Here is a 19,165-nt window from a genome sequence, read left to right as displayed (position 1 = left end):
TATATAGTGAACAATATCACGTATATATTGTTCAATGTGCTAACGATACGGGGGTGCTGTGTCGTCGCTGACTGTTATGAACGGCCATTGTGTACGGTTGTGTACGGTTAATATCGTTCTCCCGCGATATGTACCAGCATTACTTCGTTTTGCTTTTACCATGAAACACAAGCTTATTGGCTGTATGTGTTTACCGGGGACATATGTAATATTCGTACTTAAGCTATAATGATTTGCACATGAACCACATGGGATCTGTTAAGACATAAATATTAATATAAGGACATGGCTATATAGCAGAGAAAATATAGTTATAGCTGTGTGGCTTCCACCACTGTAGTGTAACGTTTATTGTTCAGGTCACAAAATGGCTGCCTCCACTGGGTGTCGCACTGCATTATATGAAGTACAGACTGCAGATGCAACAGTCTTGCAGTAAATAGAAGTGTTTTATGCTTTTGCTTTATTGCTAATCCCTGCTTTAACACCACACCACGTTTATGATTTATGCCTCAGCAGAGAAGCGAGTCACCCGTTGACTCCTCACAGATAGAAGCTCATTAGTGATGTCTCCGCCCTGTATTGTTTTATCACAACATAAATGCATCAATGAGAGGAGTGGGATGGGGGCAAATCAAGCATAATGACATAGCCATCAGCTCTTCAAAATGTCCCTGGACCTTTTGTTGAGGGGAGACCGTTTAGAACACTGCGCACAATAACTGCCCTGGCCGGCTTTAGCGCTCTGCAATTCCCATGACGTTTGCTGATTTTTTAATTACATATTTTTGCATTTGCAAATGCTCCATGTCAGGAGGTATCACCCTTAATACCTCAAACCAAAACCAACTTTTGCGGCTAGACTTTTGCGCTTTTTTTCTCGAGCATCTCCTGTCTGTCCACATGTGTCTGGTGCTTGTGAAACCCCATCCATTTTACCTTCTCATGTCAGCAATGTTTACCCTGCCCCTGACCTTTCTACACCTCCTCAGGTCTGTGACTGTCCCACTGCCTCTGTGTGACCTTTTTGCTTGTTGACCCTTATTTCCATCACATGCCCCTTACTCCTCCCTCACCTGGACCCGAATGATATCTTCATATTAATGCAATCGCCTTGGTGCGTCAATAATAACAATGCCCATATATATAGTCATGGTTTACTGCTCTCTCATAATGTTACTCCAGTTGTCTTCTTACTACACTTTGTGACCAGCGCTCTATATAGTGGTCATGGATTTTAAAAAATATATATATATTCTTATAATAAAGCTGCACGTTTTCCCTAGATCTTGGCCCGTCCATGAAGACTTGGTTTACACAAAAATCCTTTATTCTTTTATACCAGACTCTCATAATCCCGTCTAAACTCTTAGCAAACTAATCTATTTACTGCTCGATCTTTCTCCTGTTGATTGATTAATCCCATCTTTCAAGTAAAGCACTGAATCATCAGTTTTAAAATAGTTAAAAATTAAAATGTATTTATACGAGTGCTTGACATACATGAGCAGGGGGAATAAAAACTACTAAATCTTTCAAGTAGGTATGCCGAATAAGACTTCAAGTTTCTGGTGGGATGCGTCTGGCAGACATGGAGTTAAAATGATGCGGAGGCCTATTCCCTTATTAATTCCAGCCCCCTCCATAGTCTGATAGGGAACAATACACACGTCCTTCTTCTATGGGAATGTTCCCCTCCCCTATAAAAGCCTGTCTGGGAAAGCAGGAGGAGGGGAGAGAGGGACTCGGATTTCTCAGGGAGTAGAGGATGGGTTTTATATATGACTTTTTTAAAAGCCCTTTTTCTCCCCTTCTGGCATTTTAATGAGGACCATGGGTATAGGGGAAAGGGGCTGGGGGGAAGAAAGGACCCTATTGAAATTGATGTGGGAGAGGAAAAACCTTCCCAAGATGGACCTGGAACTCTGCAACGTGCTGTGTCTGCAAGATCGGGCGGCAAATGCCGAACAGTACAAAGCTGTAACCTCCAAATTCTGTAGCTGAAGTATAATCTTCTTGTGGAACAAATCCATTGCATGTAGGGGATTTTTTTAATTTTTTTTTAGATTTTATATTTCTCTTTTTTTCAGGTTTTTTTGGCTGCTAGCTGATGTTAAAAGCAGTTACTTTGAAAGTTCAATAAGGAAACTAATAAAACCTAGAAGTGAAATGTCTTAGATGGTTGATTTTGTTCAGGGAAAAAAAACCCCCACACAAAACAAAACCTTTCTATGGCTTAAGATGGCTGATCTGAAACCCACAAAATCTTATTAGGAAGGCAGAACTTAGTTGCTAGAAACCACAGTGTTGTGTGTCACAAATAGAAGGTGCAAAATACTTTCCTAATTTTATACGTACTGTATATAGGTAGATATTTTTCCCTCGATTTTTGCATCCTTTTAATCTCCCTCATTATTATTATTTTTTTTTTTTTTTTTTTACTTCTCTTTGTAGTGAGAAGTGTATAATAGGTAAATTCTCTCCTTAAACTGAGATTGCAGAATGCAGTGCCTGGAAATTGAGAAACGTCAATATTTTCTTGATATAAATGATATCAAAGTTTGTGTGAGGAGAATGTAGCTTTTTTTGCCCTCCTCTTGCAGAAACTTCACTTCCCCCTTCTTTCCAGACACCACCCGCACGCTAGTGTGCTTAAAGAACACTTATATGAATGTGCTGAAAGTACAGTTAATGAATGTGTGAAATGTGATCCAGGAAGGGAGTTCGGTTTCCCTGAGCGAAGTGCTGGATACGGAGGTGAAGTTTTGGGCCTGGGGGGGTGTAAAGCTCAGCAGAAAAGTCTCTAAGAAAATACATTTAAAAAAACCTTAATTAAAAAAAACCTTTTACGTAGCTTTTGTTATTTATCAGATGTTTTTCGGAAACAATGTGATGGGTCAATTCCAGGCTGGCCGTTTCAACCATTTCCTACAACTCAGTAGAGTCAGACATTTTGTGTGCTGGTTCCATAGTGAGTAAAAGGCAGGCCGCATTCTCACTGCTATGGGTCCAGCTGGCGTAATATCTTCCTCTGCTTTATGTAGATGTCTTCTTCATCTGGGAGAACCACTACTATACAAGACTTATACTGGTGCACACTCCTATTTTAATGTTTCAATCAATTGTCTTATGCCGCCTATAAATGGTGTGATGAGAGCCATGCGTTCTGAACTAGATCGAATTGCATCTACTTCAAAATGCATGCAATGTGCTAAAGCACTGTGCGTTTTGAACTAGTTGCGATCTAGTTCAAAAATTACGTGCAGTACATACTTTTTGTGCTGTGCGATGTGATGTGCACAGGAGCACAAATCGCTCCCGTTAATTGCACTGTGTATATACACTTTAAGAACTTTTACTTTGGAGGAAGAATTTCTTAGTGTTGGAGACTTGTTCCCGATCTATTTGATTGTGTGTTGTGATAGAATACGTGTAAATAGTGGTGACATTCTAAAGCATTGTTTCTTGAGCTGGGCATACACCAATGCGATTTCTCACAGCAGTGTATGTCCAGCCGATAACCCGCAAGCTGTCCCTAACCTTCCTGGGCAGCAGGGTCAAATGCGATCGATCATAAGTTGTCCTTTAAATCTTGTGATGGATTGCATGCGAACCCTGATCCCCGACCAGCCAGGATTTGGGCGGATTTCTCGGCCCGTTCAGTTGGGAACGGGTGAAATTAGTGGATGGGGGTTTCAACACCTACATATATGTTGGTTTTCATACACACTCTCTGCTGTGGTGCTTCTAGTACAGGTCTGGTCTGCTTATCAGTGCTAATATACAGACCACACTGTGCTCAAAGCACCACAGCAGAGAGCGACGCCCCAAGCAGGGAAGAGGAACCGCACAGGTTTTAATACATTTCTGTTGCTGTGGTGTTCAATTGGCATGGTAGTTTTCATTGTTTTATCTGGTTCCTTTTACAGCTATTAATCATAGGTCTTCAAACTGTGGCCCATCAGATGTTGTGAAACTACAAAACCCCAGCATGCCTTGCCACAGTTTTAACACTCCCTTATAGCAAGGCATGCTGGGATTTGTAGTTTCACAACATCTGGAGGGCCACAGTTTGAAGACCCATGAATTAAATGCTTTGCAGCTACAGCAATGCCAATGTCTGGCCCTCATTGTCCCAAATTTTGAGGTTTGTGCAGTGTGCCTACTCATTGCATCGCGTTTTCTAGGCCTACCTTGTGCATGTCCCTTCACTTTTTTATTTCCTTTCTTGGTCAGGGGGTTATACAGTGATTTACAGAATAGTGCAATGTTTAAGACTGGAAAAAGTATATTAAACTGAATTCCCACAAAGGTGGTTGAGATTGTATGGCTGCAAGGTGTGTGTGACGTGCTTGGATGCACCATCTCTTGACAGAAACTATTTGAAAATGTTGGCAAGCATGTGCTAATTGTGTCTCCCTCATTTATCCTTCTTGTCACAGTGAAAGTCGTCAGTTTAGCAGTTCTCTCTCTCTCTCTCCTCTCCTCCTTCCCTCCCCTCCCAGTGCTCACTCCTCCACCTGCATTTCTGCATTCTGTCCCTCATTCTCCCAGAGTCCTCTTGGCCACTGCCGCTCACTCACTTCTTTTGTGCTCTGTTTCGAGACTAGTTCTTGCAGCCCTCACACCCCTATCCCCCACCCTTTCTGACTCTCCAATTCCCCCTCTGTTTTTCGGCTCTGTGCCATGCATTTGCCTTGGGTCCTCCTCCTGTACCTCAGACTTCACTCTCCTCCTTGCGTGTCCCTGTAAGGTGTAAGCCTTGCCTCACACTTGTGCATGCTGCCAGCTGAGCCTATCAGCATGCAGAAGAACCTGGGATGTGGTCCGTAGCTGCTACCACAGACAGTCTCTTGTGTTTCATTGGAGGTCAAAGGGCAGAGCACACTGGGAGCAAGTGAAGAATACATTCTACAGAAAGTATGATAAATTGGCTCATTCACTCCTTTTGTTTCGCATCGCCCCCACTCTTCTCAATGCAGACCACGCTCTTTCCATCTCCTCTTTCCCCCTAACTGCAGTACAGCCATGGCCGTTTCCTATATCTCTTACCCACTTGCATTATCTCTTTCCTGGCGCTCCGTATAGCTCTTACTGCAGAAATGTTTCCCATTGCATCAGTGGCTATCCTTCCTGTGCCACACTGTTACCAATCTCCTTCACTTTGGGCCTTATTCTAGTTCACTCTTTCTGACAAAATCCTTCTTAGATGGACAAAAGCATGTGCACTGCAGGTGGGGCAGATGTAACTTGTGCAGAGAATTAGATCTGGGTGGGGTTTTTCTTCAAAGTGAGATCTATATTGTAGTGTAAAAATAAAGCAGTCACTATTTACCCTGCACAAAAACAAAATAACTCACCCAAATCTAATTCCCTCCGCACATTTTACATCTGCCCCCCTGCAGTGCACATGGTTTTGTCCATCTAAAAAGGATTTTGTCAGAAAGAGTGAACTAGAATAAGGCCCTTTGACTCTGATGAGCATTTATATATAAAGTTTCGGGTGCCAATGTTACCTATTCTGTTAGGCTAGATAAAAAAGCAACAAAAACGAGCACGTGCTGCCTCTTAACTCTGGTACTTGAACCATTGCCTGCAGACTTCTGCTCATGCAAACCACTTCAAATATAATTTCTTAAGGTGAATAATTAGAAAAATACTTATCAGGATTTAAAATGTGACACGTTTCCAAGGTGACGCATGACCATCATTGCCGCTTCTTTATTTATACGCTATATAATTTCCCATCTGCGATACGGACTCTATTGTATTACCGGTTGAGTATCCCTTAGCCAAATATCCGTTATCCAAATTATTTCAAAAACTATAGTTTCCAGAATGTACTTTTTTGTTGTTGCTAAAAGCAGTATTGGGGACATGATCTGTGACTGGCACTAAATATGGTGCCATAAAGTGATTGCTTAGCATTCAAATTCCGTGCCTGGGATATTACACAAACCTGGTTTCATGCACAAATAAAATATATTTGTGTATTTCATGTGTTTGTTGTGTTTGTACAACATAAATAAAAGATACCTCAAGATACATAATTGAAATATAAAAATATTCTGAAATACACAATGATCCTTTATCCATTATGGCTAAGCGATACTCAACCTGTGCTGTAGAGCTGGGTACACATTAGACAACAGCGCAAACGATGCAGTGTAGTCAACAATTTCCCTTGAACTGGCTGTTCTCCCTGACAAATGATAAAGTTCATACACATTATATGATATTGCTAACAATATCATTGAGCGGCAAAATCCAGGAGCATTCTGTCATTGACGGTGTAGGGCCTAATTCATACTTGGAGCCAGATGCACTATACTTCAAATTGATAAAATGGAGAGTGATAAGCAACCAACCAATCAGCTCCTTTCTGACATTTTTCAAACACAGCCTATGACTTGGCAAGTAGAAGCTGATTGGCTGGCTGTGTATCACTCTCCATTTTACCCTATTTCAAGCATAGTACATCTGGCCCTCTGTTTCTACTCAAAGAATTCACAAATCTAGCAATTGTGCATGTATGCCAATTGAATCGTGCAAGCACGAGTGGAAAAAGTGATCGAAAACGCATGAATCGCAAAGGGGAAAAAAGCCAGACTTTGCCTGGATGCCAGCTTGTGTGGGAGTGGAAACCTGACATTTTCTGTGTGTGTCCGAGAAAATGCAGGCATGCCCAGGTGTTTATGAGGAGGTTCTGTGAAGTCAGGGATGACCACTTCTAGCCTATCTCTGTCGCAGATTAGCGGAAGCCTCACACATACATTTGCGCATATTGCAAAATGTTTGTTTCGGGAATTGCGTATAGATTTGTGAATGGATACCGATAAGCGATTCATTCGTAATTCTCTCCCAATTTAGCAAGGGGCGTGTTCTTCTTTTTTTTTTTTTCTTCTGTGCAGCAGCTTTCTCCTCACAGTCAGGATTTTACTTCATGTACAGATCACAGATATGGTTGGTTAACAACCCGCAGGAGCGCACATAGTTAACGATATAGTGCGAACACACTAAACAATATGCAGGAGAATATCATTACTGACAGTTCTCCTGCATATCCTTTAAAAATAATCTTCTAATGCAGGGGTGGGCAATTGGCGGCCCTCTATCTGTTGATGAACTACACATCCCAGCATGCCTTGCCTTAGTTTTGCTATTTGGCCCATGCTGAAACTAATGCAAGGCATGCTGGGATGTGTAGTTTATCAACAGCTGGATGGCTGCTTACTGCCCACCCCTGGTCTCTAATGTGTACCAAGCAATAATCTGTGCTCATGTGTACATTAGTCTGATATCCATAATAGAGCCAGGATTTGTAACTTCAGTGTACTTCCATGGTTTGGGTATAATTGCTTGCGAGGACTATAAAATCCGTAAAGTGCTGTTGATTTTACAATGAGGAGGCTGCCATTCACCGAACATGGTCTATCTCATGTAAAATGACATTATAAGTATCTGTGTCCAACTATTTTATATAAGTTTTTTTTTTCCTCAAAATATTTCCAATAACCTGGTGCGGAGAGGTTGTATATGGTGCCTCAGAGTGAAGCTGGTGGTGTACTGTAGTAAGTGTGTGTTGAGCAGTCGGTGTAGGATGTCCAGTGTAGAAACATTTACAGGCTGGTCCTAAAGGCACAACCCCTGTCAGAAATGTATGGCTAGAGTAACAGCACCCTTGTCTAATAGGATCACAATGGGCCTGACGCAGGCATTGTCCTATTTCAATAGCAGGTATGTGTCTAGGATTTCAGGTTAACACAAACCACAAAACGAAGCCCCGCCCGTAATTTTTGTATCCCCGTAAATAATCCGAGGAGGTGTGACATTCCCACGGTCCCCCACCCTAAATCAAAACAGAAAAAAAAAAAGTAATACTGTAATGTCTAATTAACCCTGTTCCACCGCAAGTTTACTGCCTTTTTATTAATGTTGTATTAGTAATAGAGAAACGACTCGCACACATTACTCTGCCTTCTGCAAGCAGCACAATGTCATGGCATGTGCTGTACTGGGGATTCTAATCCCCAGAATCTCTAATTAATAAAAAAACAAAACAAATTGTGCAATTACTCAATATAAATATTTTCTTATTGTCAAATGAATTGTTGACTGATCCACAGCACTTGTACAGATATTATGACTATTGCAAGTTACTAGCATTTTAGTGTAATGTTAGATGTAACTACTTGGTGAGGGAATGAGTGTTTTATGCCATTAGTATGTGTGGGATTTTCTTTATCTGTATTTTATTTTTTTTATGTATAAAGAAATGTCTTTCATTCATTACAAGTAATTGTACCGGTCACACATTTTAAGGGTTTAACCAAAAGGACTCCCTCCTCTGGCTGGTAGACTTTAAGGGGGCAAGTCATAAGTTTTGGGGTCTTTTTTTGGATGCCCATCTTGACCATTTTAATTTGTTGCCCTGACCAGGTGACTATCGTTCTACCCCCGCACAAGTAAACAGGGTTTATCCGTGAATACATCCCGTCTAAAGTCCTGGTGAAGGTGGTCAGGCTTTAGTTTGGGTGCCTAAAGCACAGACTTTGCACATATTTCTTGTTGCACCTCAGGAGGCTGCGAGAAGAAATATCATCCTCCTAGCTAACTGGTATCTAAATGGAGCAACAATTGGATTGCTCCGCTATGTGAAGCCTAGTGGTAGCCGGGTGGGGTGTTTGTGTGTGTGTGTGTGTTTGTGTGTGTGTGTGTGTGTGTGTGTGTGTGTGTGGGGGGGGGGGGGAATTATTGTATCACCTCATTTAATACAGTTATCCCTTTATATAATCAGGTGGAGGCTAGGGTGGAATGCAGCAGTGCTAACCCATAGAAATATAATAGACACTGTGCCCTAAACTTTTGCCATTACAAACCCAGTATCTGCCCACCTTAGATAATGTGCAGGCTTCTCATTGGGTTGGTGCCCATTTGCTCTACCAGGTAAGGGATAGTATGAGGACATGTAGGTAGTTTAGCAAATATATTGTTTAGTTACGAGGCTTCATTTGCTCTACCAGGGAAGGGATAGTATGAGGACATGTAGGTAGTTTAGCAAATATATTGTTTAGTTACGAGGCTTCAAATATAGAAAAATATAGAAAAATGCATTCACATGGAAAACTATATGTCCTAGGCATGTACCATATGTACTCGAGTATAAGGGGGGTATGCAATGTCATTCGAGCTCCCGCAGCCATCTCCCGACGGGGGAGATGGCTGCGGGGTCCTATTCAATGCTGTCTTCCCCGACAGCATTGAACAGGGGTTCTGCGCAGAACGAGCCCGACATCACAAGCTGTTGGGCTCGTTCTGCCGAGAAAAGCCGGAAATAGGCGAGCTCCCGGCCGGAGCTCGTCTATTTCCGTCCTCATCTCGCGGCCACGCCCCCTTCTCGCCGCTCGGTGGCCGGGACATTGAATCCCGACTGCCGAGCTCCAGGCGAGCTGACCGAGAACGGGACAGGGGCACGGCTGTCGCGCTAGCTCGACAGCCGTGCCCCTGACATTGAATACCCCCCTATGCCTACTTTTTCAAAACATTTTTAATGCTGAAAAAGCCCCCCTCGGCTTATACTCGAGTGAGAGTCCCACTTTAGTCAATAAGTTTTCCCAGTTTTGTTGTTGTAAAATTAGGTGCCTCGGCTTATTCAGGTCGACTTTACTCGAGTGTATATACGGTATATTATTTTGGCTGGGATAAGTGTTGCGGTGCTATGTAATACAATGTTTTTTTTTTTTCTCTTATATACAGGGCTCCAGTGCCAGGATTCCTACAGACCGTGTCAGAATGGAGCAAAATGTACAATGTATTCAAATGGAGAAGCTGCCTGCCTGTAAGTAGCATTGGGGCAATGTTGTTATGTATACATAGGTGCCCATTTCTGTCAGAATGGAATAAGAGCACCAGTCTATAAATGTCACCCATAGGTTGGCAAAATTGAATATCTGTTTTGGGCGGCCATTATTTTCGGTCTACCTCTGCCAGTTTGTTTGTTTTTAATTGTAAGTGCAACGGAATTTGCTGCACTATATAAGAAACTAAATAAATAAAGGGGCCCCTGAGTGTGTATCGATTGATATTGCTATTCACTATTCTAAAACCACCAAGGTCCAGTCCTATGAGCAGTGATGAGATCGCGAGTGCCCTGAATTGTAGAACTTGCCGCTTAGTAAAGAAACCCCTGGGAGTACTTATTGTTTGAAAGAGGGATCTCACCACTTGGACTGGGCAAACCTTCCCTGGACATTATAATAATAATTCCTCAGGGCTCACATGTGAAAGCAGGGCCTCCCCTATTTCAGATGAGGCTCTCCTGCGTCTGGAGGTGCAAGGATGGGGAGGTAGAGCACTTTCAATGTTCTCCCCAATTTTCTGTATTTTGAAATATCCTACATTGTTTGGCCTCATCGACTCTCAGCATGTTTATTACACATTGCTCCATCATGTGTACATAGTTCCTGCATCCTCCTAGTTTGCAGTATGTACATGGTGCGCCCCATCCTCCACTCTGTGTACATACTGTATAGCAGTGTGTGAGGAGGACTAGGCTGGCAGTATACAGTGTACATACTGTACAGCATCGTGTGAGGAGGACTAGGCTGGCTGTATACGTTGTGTACATACTGTATAGCAGTGTGTGAGGAGGACTAGGCTGGCTGTATACAGTGTGTGTACATACTGTATAGCACCGTGTGAGGAGGACTAGGCTGGCTGTATACGTTGTGTACATACTGTATAGTAGTGTGTGAGGAGGACTAGGCCGGAGGTATACAGTGTGTACATACTGTATAGCAGGGTGTGAGGAGGACTAGGCTGGCAGTATACGTTGTGTACATACTGTATAGCAGTGTGTGAGGAGGACTAGGCTGGCTGTATATGTTGTGTACATACTGTATAGCAGTGTGTGAGGAGGACTAGGCTGGCTGTATATGTTGTGTACATACTGTATAGCAGTGTGTGAGGAGGACTAGGCTGGCTGTATACGTTGTGTACATACTGTATAGTAGTGTGTGAGGAGGACTAGGCTGGCAGTATACAGTGTACATACTGTACAGCATCGTGTGAGGAGGACTAGGCTGGCTGTATACGTTGTGTACATACTGTATAGCAGTGTGTGAGGAGGACTAGGCTGGCTGTATACGTTGTGTACATACTGTATAGCAGTGTGTGAGGAGGACTAGGCTGGCTGTATACAGTGTGTGTACATACTGTATAGCACCGTGTGAGGAGGACTAGGCTGGCTGTATACGTTGTGTACATACTGTATAGTAGTGTGTGAGGAGGACTAGGCCGGAGGTATACAGTGTGTACATACTGTATAGCAGGGTGTGAGGAGGACTAGGCTGGCAGTATACGTTGTGTACATACTGTATAGCAGTGTGTGAGGAGGACTAGGCTGGCTGTATATGTTGTGTACATACTGTATAGCAGTGTGTGAGGAGGACTAGGCTGGCTGTATATGTTGTGTACATACTGTATAGCAGTGTGTGAGGAGGACTAGGCTGGCTGTATACGTTGTGTACATACTGTATAGTAGTGTGTGAGGAGGACTAGGCTGGCGGTATACAGTGTGTGTACATACTGTAAAGTAGTGTGTGAGGAGGACTAGGCTGGCGGTATACAGTGTGTGTACATACTGTATAGCAGTGTGTGAGGAGGACTAGGCTGGCTGTATACGTTGTGTACATACTGTATAGTAGTGTGTGAGGAGGACTAGGCCGGAGGTATACAGTGTGTACATACTGTATAGCAGGGTGTGAGGAGGACTAGGCTGGCAGTATACGTTGTGTACATACTGTATAGCAGTGTGTGAGGAGGACTAGGCTGGCTGTATATGTTGTGTACATACTGTATAGCAGTGTGTGAGGAGGACTAGGCTGGCTGTATACGTTGTGTACATACTGTATAGTAGTGTGTGAGGAGGACTAGGCTGGCGGTATACAGTGTGTGTACATACTGTATAGCAGTGTGTGAGGAGGACTAGGCTGGCTGTATATGTTGTGTACATACTGTATAGCAGTGTGTGAGGAGGACTAGGCTGGCTGTATATGTTGTGTACATACTGTATAGCAGTGTGTGAGGAGGACTAGGCTGGCTGTATACGTTGTGTACATACTGTATAGTAGTGTGTGAGGAGGACTAGGCTGGCTGTATACAGTGTGTACATACTGTATAGCAGTGTGTGAGGAGGACTAGGCTGGCTGTATACGGTGTGTGTACATACTGTATAGCAGCGGGTGTGTGAGCAGTATATATATATATATATATATATATATATATATATATATATATATATTACAGTAAGAAGTGAGGGTTGGCTCAGTATGAATATAGCTGGCACTGATGCTGTTTTGTTCTTTATGTTCAGCTTTATGCGATGGATCTCTCACACACCGTAGGGCAAAGCTTGGCAGAAGGAGCAGAACAGGTTGTGTTCCCAGGGTGTGCGTGGGGAGGAGAGCTAAGTACCAGGGAGTGTCTGACAGGTGCATTAGACAATGGCTGAGGCTGGAAGAGTGTGTAGTGTAATTCTGTATTGGAGCTGGGAGCACTCGGGTTATACAGCTGCATAGAGCCCAGGAATCGCCTCTCCCGTGTCTGCATCTGCAGAACCCAATAATCCTAAAGTGTCTACTGTTTGGAGTGCATTTTTTTATTGCACAGACACTCGCTCGCACTTTGGCAAACTCTATGATACAGAAAGTTCATAGATCTCAGGTGTAGGACTAAAGAGCCAATGGGTATAAAAATAGAGGGTCCAGGCTGTGCCAGCTTGTAGTACCAGGTACTTACACATGCAAAATAGGTAATTAGTACGGCGTATGCAGCTGCCATTCTTCAGGCCAAAGCCTTTCTCAGGCACTACCGCATGTGCCACCAATTCTGCCGCAATCAGACTAAAGGGATCCTCTTCTGCAATACTTACCACACTGTGCTATGTGCTTAACCCTATGGGTGCCAAGTGAATTTGTCAAAATGGGTGAAAATTGCCAAGCTAACATTTGTATTCATCATGATGACCTGTGACTACCTTTTTTTTTTTTTTTTTTTTTTTACAGAACATTTTTTTTAATTTGAATTCATAAAACAAATGTGAGCGGCGCGGGTATTTTGCAAATCGCCCACAGATGTTGGCATCCAAAGGGTTAAAAAAAATATTCACTATTTTTAAAAATAGGGAAATAAAAATATAAATTTGAGGGCGACGAGTTCAAGGATAAGACTGCATTTTTTTTTTTTTTGTTAACATAAGTCCATAAAATCGTACTCCTACACCTATCATGAAAGTGTTCCGATTATTTTTATATATAATTGGTTGATCATTATGTTTCTGGACTTATACTCATATTATTTGTCCTTCTTTTTGGTCCTCACCCCCTGTCCCATGAGCCATTGTTCTCTCCATGCTGTGCACAGAGGGAGCGTGGGAGCCGGCCCATTAATGTATATGTACAGCTCCCTTTGTGTGTGTGTGAATATGGGAGCCAGGGACCCTATGATCTTACAACACAGTCAATGTTTGCAAATGCTTACACACAAATCTCTCAGTTTAAAGCTTTTTAAGACCCACATGAGATGAGTGAAAAACAGCCTGTTGTGAGAACGCTCGTCAGGCAGAACTGGCTGAACTGGTCTGTTCAGTGGCGCAGGGTGCGGGTGAGTGCCGGGTGGAGTGCTGAACGCTAGCCAGCACAGACAAATATATCATATATACCCAACTTATTAGGACACCTGTGTCCCAAGACTCAGCTTCTCCTCTTTATAAAGCGACTTGTATAACACCTGTATTAATAGATGCAGTCATTTTCCTGCAGGCAGTTTTGCCTTTACTCAGGAAGATTTGCTTTGCTCGAATGTTTGTAGGGGACTGTCATCGTTGTGTCAGGTTACACCTGCCCACACTAAGCCGCAGTGATGCCATCGTTGCGCCTTGGGCAGATTTCACTCTGATGATAAGGAAGCTGGAAGGCAGCTGAGACAGCTTTCTCATTTATTAAGGTTTTTTTTTTTTCCCCAAACGTTCTTTCTGGTTGCGTATGGTCTGTTGGAAAGAGCACAGATCTGGGTGAAACTAAAATATTTATTCCCCTCTTGTACAATTATATTCAAGACCAGCTGTCTCACGAAGGGGGGTAAGCTCGGGGATCGTGGGAAATTGGGGTTGAGTAGGAACATCTGGTTTTCATCTGGACTGATTTATCCACCTGTCCCATCCAGGCTTTGTTCCGCCTGTAGTGTGCTCTTGTTCCTGTAGCTCCCCCACTGGCTCAAGTTCTGGGTTGGCATGTATTTCAGAAACCCAGTCTCGCTGGTTCTAGATTTGCAGTGGATTAGGGGATAACTTCTCTCTTTCTCGAACATTTTTATTTATTTTAGTTTTTTTTCAAGTTTCAGGGTTTTGGCAGCAATTCTCTTGGCAATGGTTCCTTTAGTTTTAAATTAGAAGTCTATTCTCATAAGAGGGCTGCAGAACATTCCATGGTAATCATATGGGGTTTCATTTTTTTAACATATTCATGGCATCTATTTTTTTTGATGTTACATTTTTTTTATACATATGTTAAAAATCTATATTTGGAAGCTATATCAGTCAGAACGCCTTGGCCCGCGGTTTCATTGCTTGGCCTTATAACGTTATGTGGCACGTCCCTGGTTCTATACTCATGCAGACTATTTTGGAACGAACGATAAAGGGAGATAGGTCAGCCATATTAATTCCTTGACACTTCCTCTATATTATATTTAAACCTAACCCTTGAAAACATTTAAGAGGAACCAGGAGGCACTTAGAAACATACACACGCTGGCCTCTAAGGCCGTTTTCCATATTCCTGTGGCTTTAGGAACTCCTATGTATAGCTCTCGCCAAGGTTCCAGCCTTATGACTTTGAGTAGGCTGGCGGTTTGTCCCAGCATCCATCTTTTAGCCGCATGGTTGAGCAGTCGTCTGTCCTGTAGCCATGAAAGGGTTACTGTGTGCGCTGTGGTAATGCATACCAGCTGTTTTGTGTCTGGCTTTCTCCAACCCCCCCACATCTTCCGTCTCCTTCTTTCCTGTTTACTTAAATCTGTCTTTTTCACACATTTTTCATTTTATATTTTTTCCTCGCTTTTTCTTTTTTTTTTTCTCTCTGTTCCTTGTACATTTGTGTGTTGTCACCCCTGCTTCCCCCCTCCCTCTTCGCCTGTAATTCACTCTTTCTGTTTGTTTGGAGAATAGAAATGGCTGCAGAACATACCTCTTCCTCTCCCTGCCTGGATGAACAGTATGCTCCCTTGGCCATTGACCTTTACTCACATTCAGACGTACTGTTGGTCTCCCAGGCATCTATGAATGTTTGTTTTGCTGTCTCTACCACCTCTCCTGGCAGGCGGCTCCCGCTATGCAGTATCCTGGCTGCAGCTTTCCCGTCAGTCTCCCTGTGTGTTGCACGCTGTCCTGTGACCGGCTATTTTCTGACCTTCTCTCCATCTTGGTTTTTAGCAGTCGTTGTTCCCATAGATACTGTATATGCATTTTATTTTACTCCCTCGCTTGGTATTCTTATAGGAACTCTCCTACTAAGTGACATTGCACAAAGATCTACAGCTAAAGTCAAAGAGCAGAATTCCAGATAATCGTTGTAAGGTTTCATGTACTGCCAACCTCCTTGTGTCTTACCATATGGCTTTCGTCCACCCCTACCCTATTCCACAGACCATCCATGAGGATGTTACCTGTGTGCCTGCAGCAGGTCCCCCTGGTAATGGCATACACACGGGCCGATATTTTTAACAACATCGTTCAGAAGAGCCAAAATGAACAATATTGTTAAAAATATTGCCAAGTGTATATGCGCCTTTAGCTCACAGATAGCCATTGGTCGAAACTGTAGGAGCTGGTTCTGCCCCTGCGGATCGGCAGTAATGTACCTGATGCAGAGGAAGCTACGTGGAATATGTGTATAGTGTGGGGTAAGATGGTTGTATAATGCCTTAGGAACGATGGTATTGACTGTCTAAGATGTCTGCAAAGGATTTGAGGGGAACCCGTCACTGCTTATCTATAGATGCAGCTGTGTTTGCTTAGGAAGGTCTGGTGCACTGAGCCTACATAAGCTGTACATGTTGTGTCGCTGAATAGATTATGGATATATAGCACTGCATTGATCTCGGTGATTTCTTTATATCCTTTCAGATGTACCTCTGGCTGGTTGGGGGAGCACTGCCAATTTAAAGATCCATGTGTGCCAACTCCTTGTTTTAATGGAGGGGCTTGCCAAAGCTCGATCAAAGGTGGTACTGTGCAATATGAATGTAGTTGTGCCAAGGGTTTCAGAGGTAAGTGCTCCTTGTATACCAAAGCTTCATTGGCGGTGGGGTAATCCATCCAGTTGCCCAGCTATATCTCATCCTGGTACTTTCTTCCTCTTCTTCAGGGCAAGATTGTTCACTCATTGATGCCTGTGCCTCCCACCCTTGTGAAAATGGTGCCCGCTGTTCTAATTGGAATGGACGTTACAACTGTACTTGCCCTACAGGGTACCAGGGGCGCAGCTGTAGGACGGATATTGATGAGTGCCGGACAGCTGGGCTTTGCCAAAATGGAGGCCAATGTCATAACACTCCAGGTTCCTTTCGCTGCCGCTGCCCAAGTGGTTACACTGGCCAGTTGTGCGAGGCCACCTATGTTCCGTGCTCACCTTCTCAATGCCAGAACGGAGGCACCTGCCGACCGACTGGTGACCTTACCTACCAATGTGTTTGCCTGCCAGGTGAGGAACAGCAAACCCCAAACTTCATGTACCGTTTGTCACTGTACCCCGGCCTATATGACATGTCTTTATTCGTCTCTGCCCTGCAGGTTTTGAAGGCCCAAACTGTGAAATAAATGTAGATGACTGCCCTGACCACAGATGTATGAACGGCGGCACTTGTGTGGATGGCGTGAACACCTATAACTGCCAGTGTGCACCAGAGTGGACTGGTAAGTACCGGGGTGGTGGTCTCCTATCCTTTATCTTACAGCTCTGGCATCTGATCTCACTGGTGCAAGGATATGTTCTAGACCCTTTCAAAGTCCATTGGTTTAATTGTTAGGTCAGTAGCAATATATATAATTTATTCACAACCCTCGTTCTCATTGCTGCATTCATTCATCCCATTTAAACCAATGCTACAAATGAAACAAAACTGTGCATTTAAAAGGCCCACCACCACCCCCCCAAATTCTGAACAAGCACAGTGTAAGCCCTTGTTACATAGAAGACTGTTCCATTTCCTCCTCTATGGCTGCAGATACTAAGGGGTTAAACCTTCCCGCTAACTCGGGACAGTAAAATAAGCCTTTAATCATGAAAAACATATGATCCTTTAATTCCTCACTACAGGTCAATTCTGTACAGAAGATGTGGATGAGTGTCAGCTCCAGCCCAATGCTTGCCACAATGGGGGGACCTGCTTTAACACTCAGGGGGGACACACATGTGTGTGTGTCAATGGCTGGACAGGAGAGAGCTGCAGCGAGAATATTGATGACTGCGCCATTGCTGTCTGTTTCAACGGAGCCACTTGCCATGACCGCGTGGCCTCATTTTACTGCGAGTGCCCCATGGGCAAAACAGGTAAGAGTGGGGCCAGAGTTCTTTGGGGTTAATCTGGCAGCATTGCATGCTGGGACTTGATGGTTCTACAAACTCCAGGGGAAAGGGGGGGGGAAAGGTTACTTAGCTGTACTGTGTCACTGTACAGGAAACATTTTACAGTGGGTTCTGCTTTTTAATCCAACAAAACGTTAATGTATTATTTTACTGAATTGTTATCATTGGTGAAATAAAAGGAAAAATAACTTCTTGTTTTGGTAAGATAAACATCTGTTAATGAACCAGATGAAAATAGAGAATTGTAGCATACTGGACACAGTGTGTATGTATGTATGTAGATAGATAGATAGATAAATATATCTCTGCTTCAGGGAAGACTTAATAAAATGGTGTTCTAGCAGCCAGTCCCTTGTTCGCACTGCTCATTTTATGACACGTTGCACTATTAATGTATTAAATGTCTTTTTTACGTCTGTCTACTCTAAATATGTCCTACTCCCCCTTGTACACCGACCATGCTTAGCAGATAAGCCGCCCTTACTGTGTGTGTTTTCTCCAGCACGATATCTGAGCTCCTTTATCTGTTTATTAATCACTCTTTGTAAAGGCAGCTTCAGAAATCTGCAACTTCCATCTCCTAACTTCCATCGTTACGTGCTACAATCATTAGGTTTCCTGCATCTAAATGTCTTGTTTTGGCAGGTCTCCTATGTCACCTAGAGGACGCCTGCGTCAGTAATCCTTGCCACAAGGATGCCATGTGTGACACTAACCCAGTGAACGGTCGGGCCATCTGCACCTGCCCTCCTGGTTTTACAGGGGGAGCTTGTGACCAGGACGTTGATGAATGTTCAATAGGTAATGCGCACCAATCTTAATGCTGGAATGTGATTGGTTCTTGTTTGGGTGGTTACATATCTCTAAGGTCTTAGGGGTGAATTTATGAAGCTTGGAGAAGTGTTATCTATCCCCATAAAGAACGTTATGAGCAAGGTGATAATGGTTCAGCCAATCAGCTACAATATGTAAATTAACAGGTAAGAGCTGATTGGCTGAACCATTATCACCTTGCTCATAACGTTCTTTATGGGGATAGATAACACTTCTCCAAGCTTCATAAATTCACCCCTTAGTGAGAGCTTTTCAGCTGTTACACGGGCTACTTAATGCCCAGGCAAAGTTGATCAATCCTATGGATTAGAAGAAAAAGGGTCAACGCTTATCATGGAGCATTTTATATGGAAGATTATTGATCTATGCATTTTATCATCTATGCCCATGTGATACTGTGGTATTACAATCTCGGTCTATCCCTGCAGGTGCCAATCCCTGTGAACACTTTGGGCGCTGTGTGAACACGCAGGGATCCTTCCAGTGTCAGTGCGGTCGGGGCTACACTGGGCCTCGATGTGAAACGGACATCAACGAGTGCATGTCCACGCCTTGTCAGAATGACGCCACCTGTTTGGACCGTATTGGTGAATTTACCTGTATCTGCATGGCTGGTGAGATACTCCTAACCAGCTCAGAGTGTGGAGCTCTATGGATTTCTTATGGGTGTGTAGATATGGGCACCA

At 43.4% G+C, this 19,165-nt stretch overlaps 1 protein-coding gene across 1 annotated transcript in view; it reads left to right on the top strand.

The window, feature by feature from the left end:
- Positions 1 to 19,165, top strand: part of NOTCH3 (notch receptor 3) — a 60,065-nt gene that overhangs the window by 19,683 nt on the left and 21,217 nt on the right. Inside the window, exons 2-8 of the mRNA XM_083184916.1 lie at positions 9,757 to 9,838; positions 16,184 to 16,326; positions 16,425 to 16,760; positions 16,850 to 16,972; positions 17,376 to 17,609; positions 18,291 to 18,446; positions 18,908 to 19,093. Coding sequence (XP_083041042.1) covers positions 9,757 to 9,838; positions 16,184 to 16,326; positions 16,425 to 16,760; positions 16,850 to 16,972; positions 17,376 to 17,609; positions 18,291 to 18,446; positions 18,908 to 19,093 — 1,260 coding nt within the window. The remainder of the gene's footprint in view (positions 1 to 9,756; positions 9,839 to 16,183; positions 16,327 to 16,424; positions 16,761 to 16,849; positions 16,973 to 17,375; positions 17,610 to 18,290; positions 18,447 to 18,907; positions 19,094 to 19,165) is intronic.

The sequence above is a fragment of the Crinia signifera genome, chromosome 4 (assembly GCF_055691185.1).
Source record: "Crinia signifera chromosome 4, ASM5569118v1, whole genome shotgun sequence".
Lineage (NCBI taxonomy): Eukaryota > Metazoa > Chordata > Amphibia > Anura > Myobatrachidae > Crinia > Crinia signifera.
This window is presented reverse-complemented; position numbering and strand designations above follow the sequence as displayed.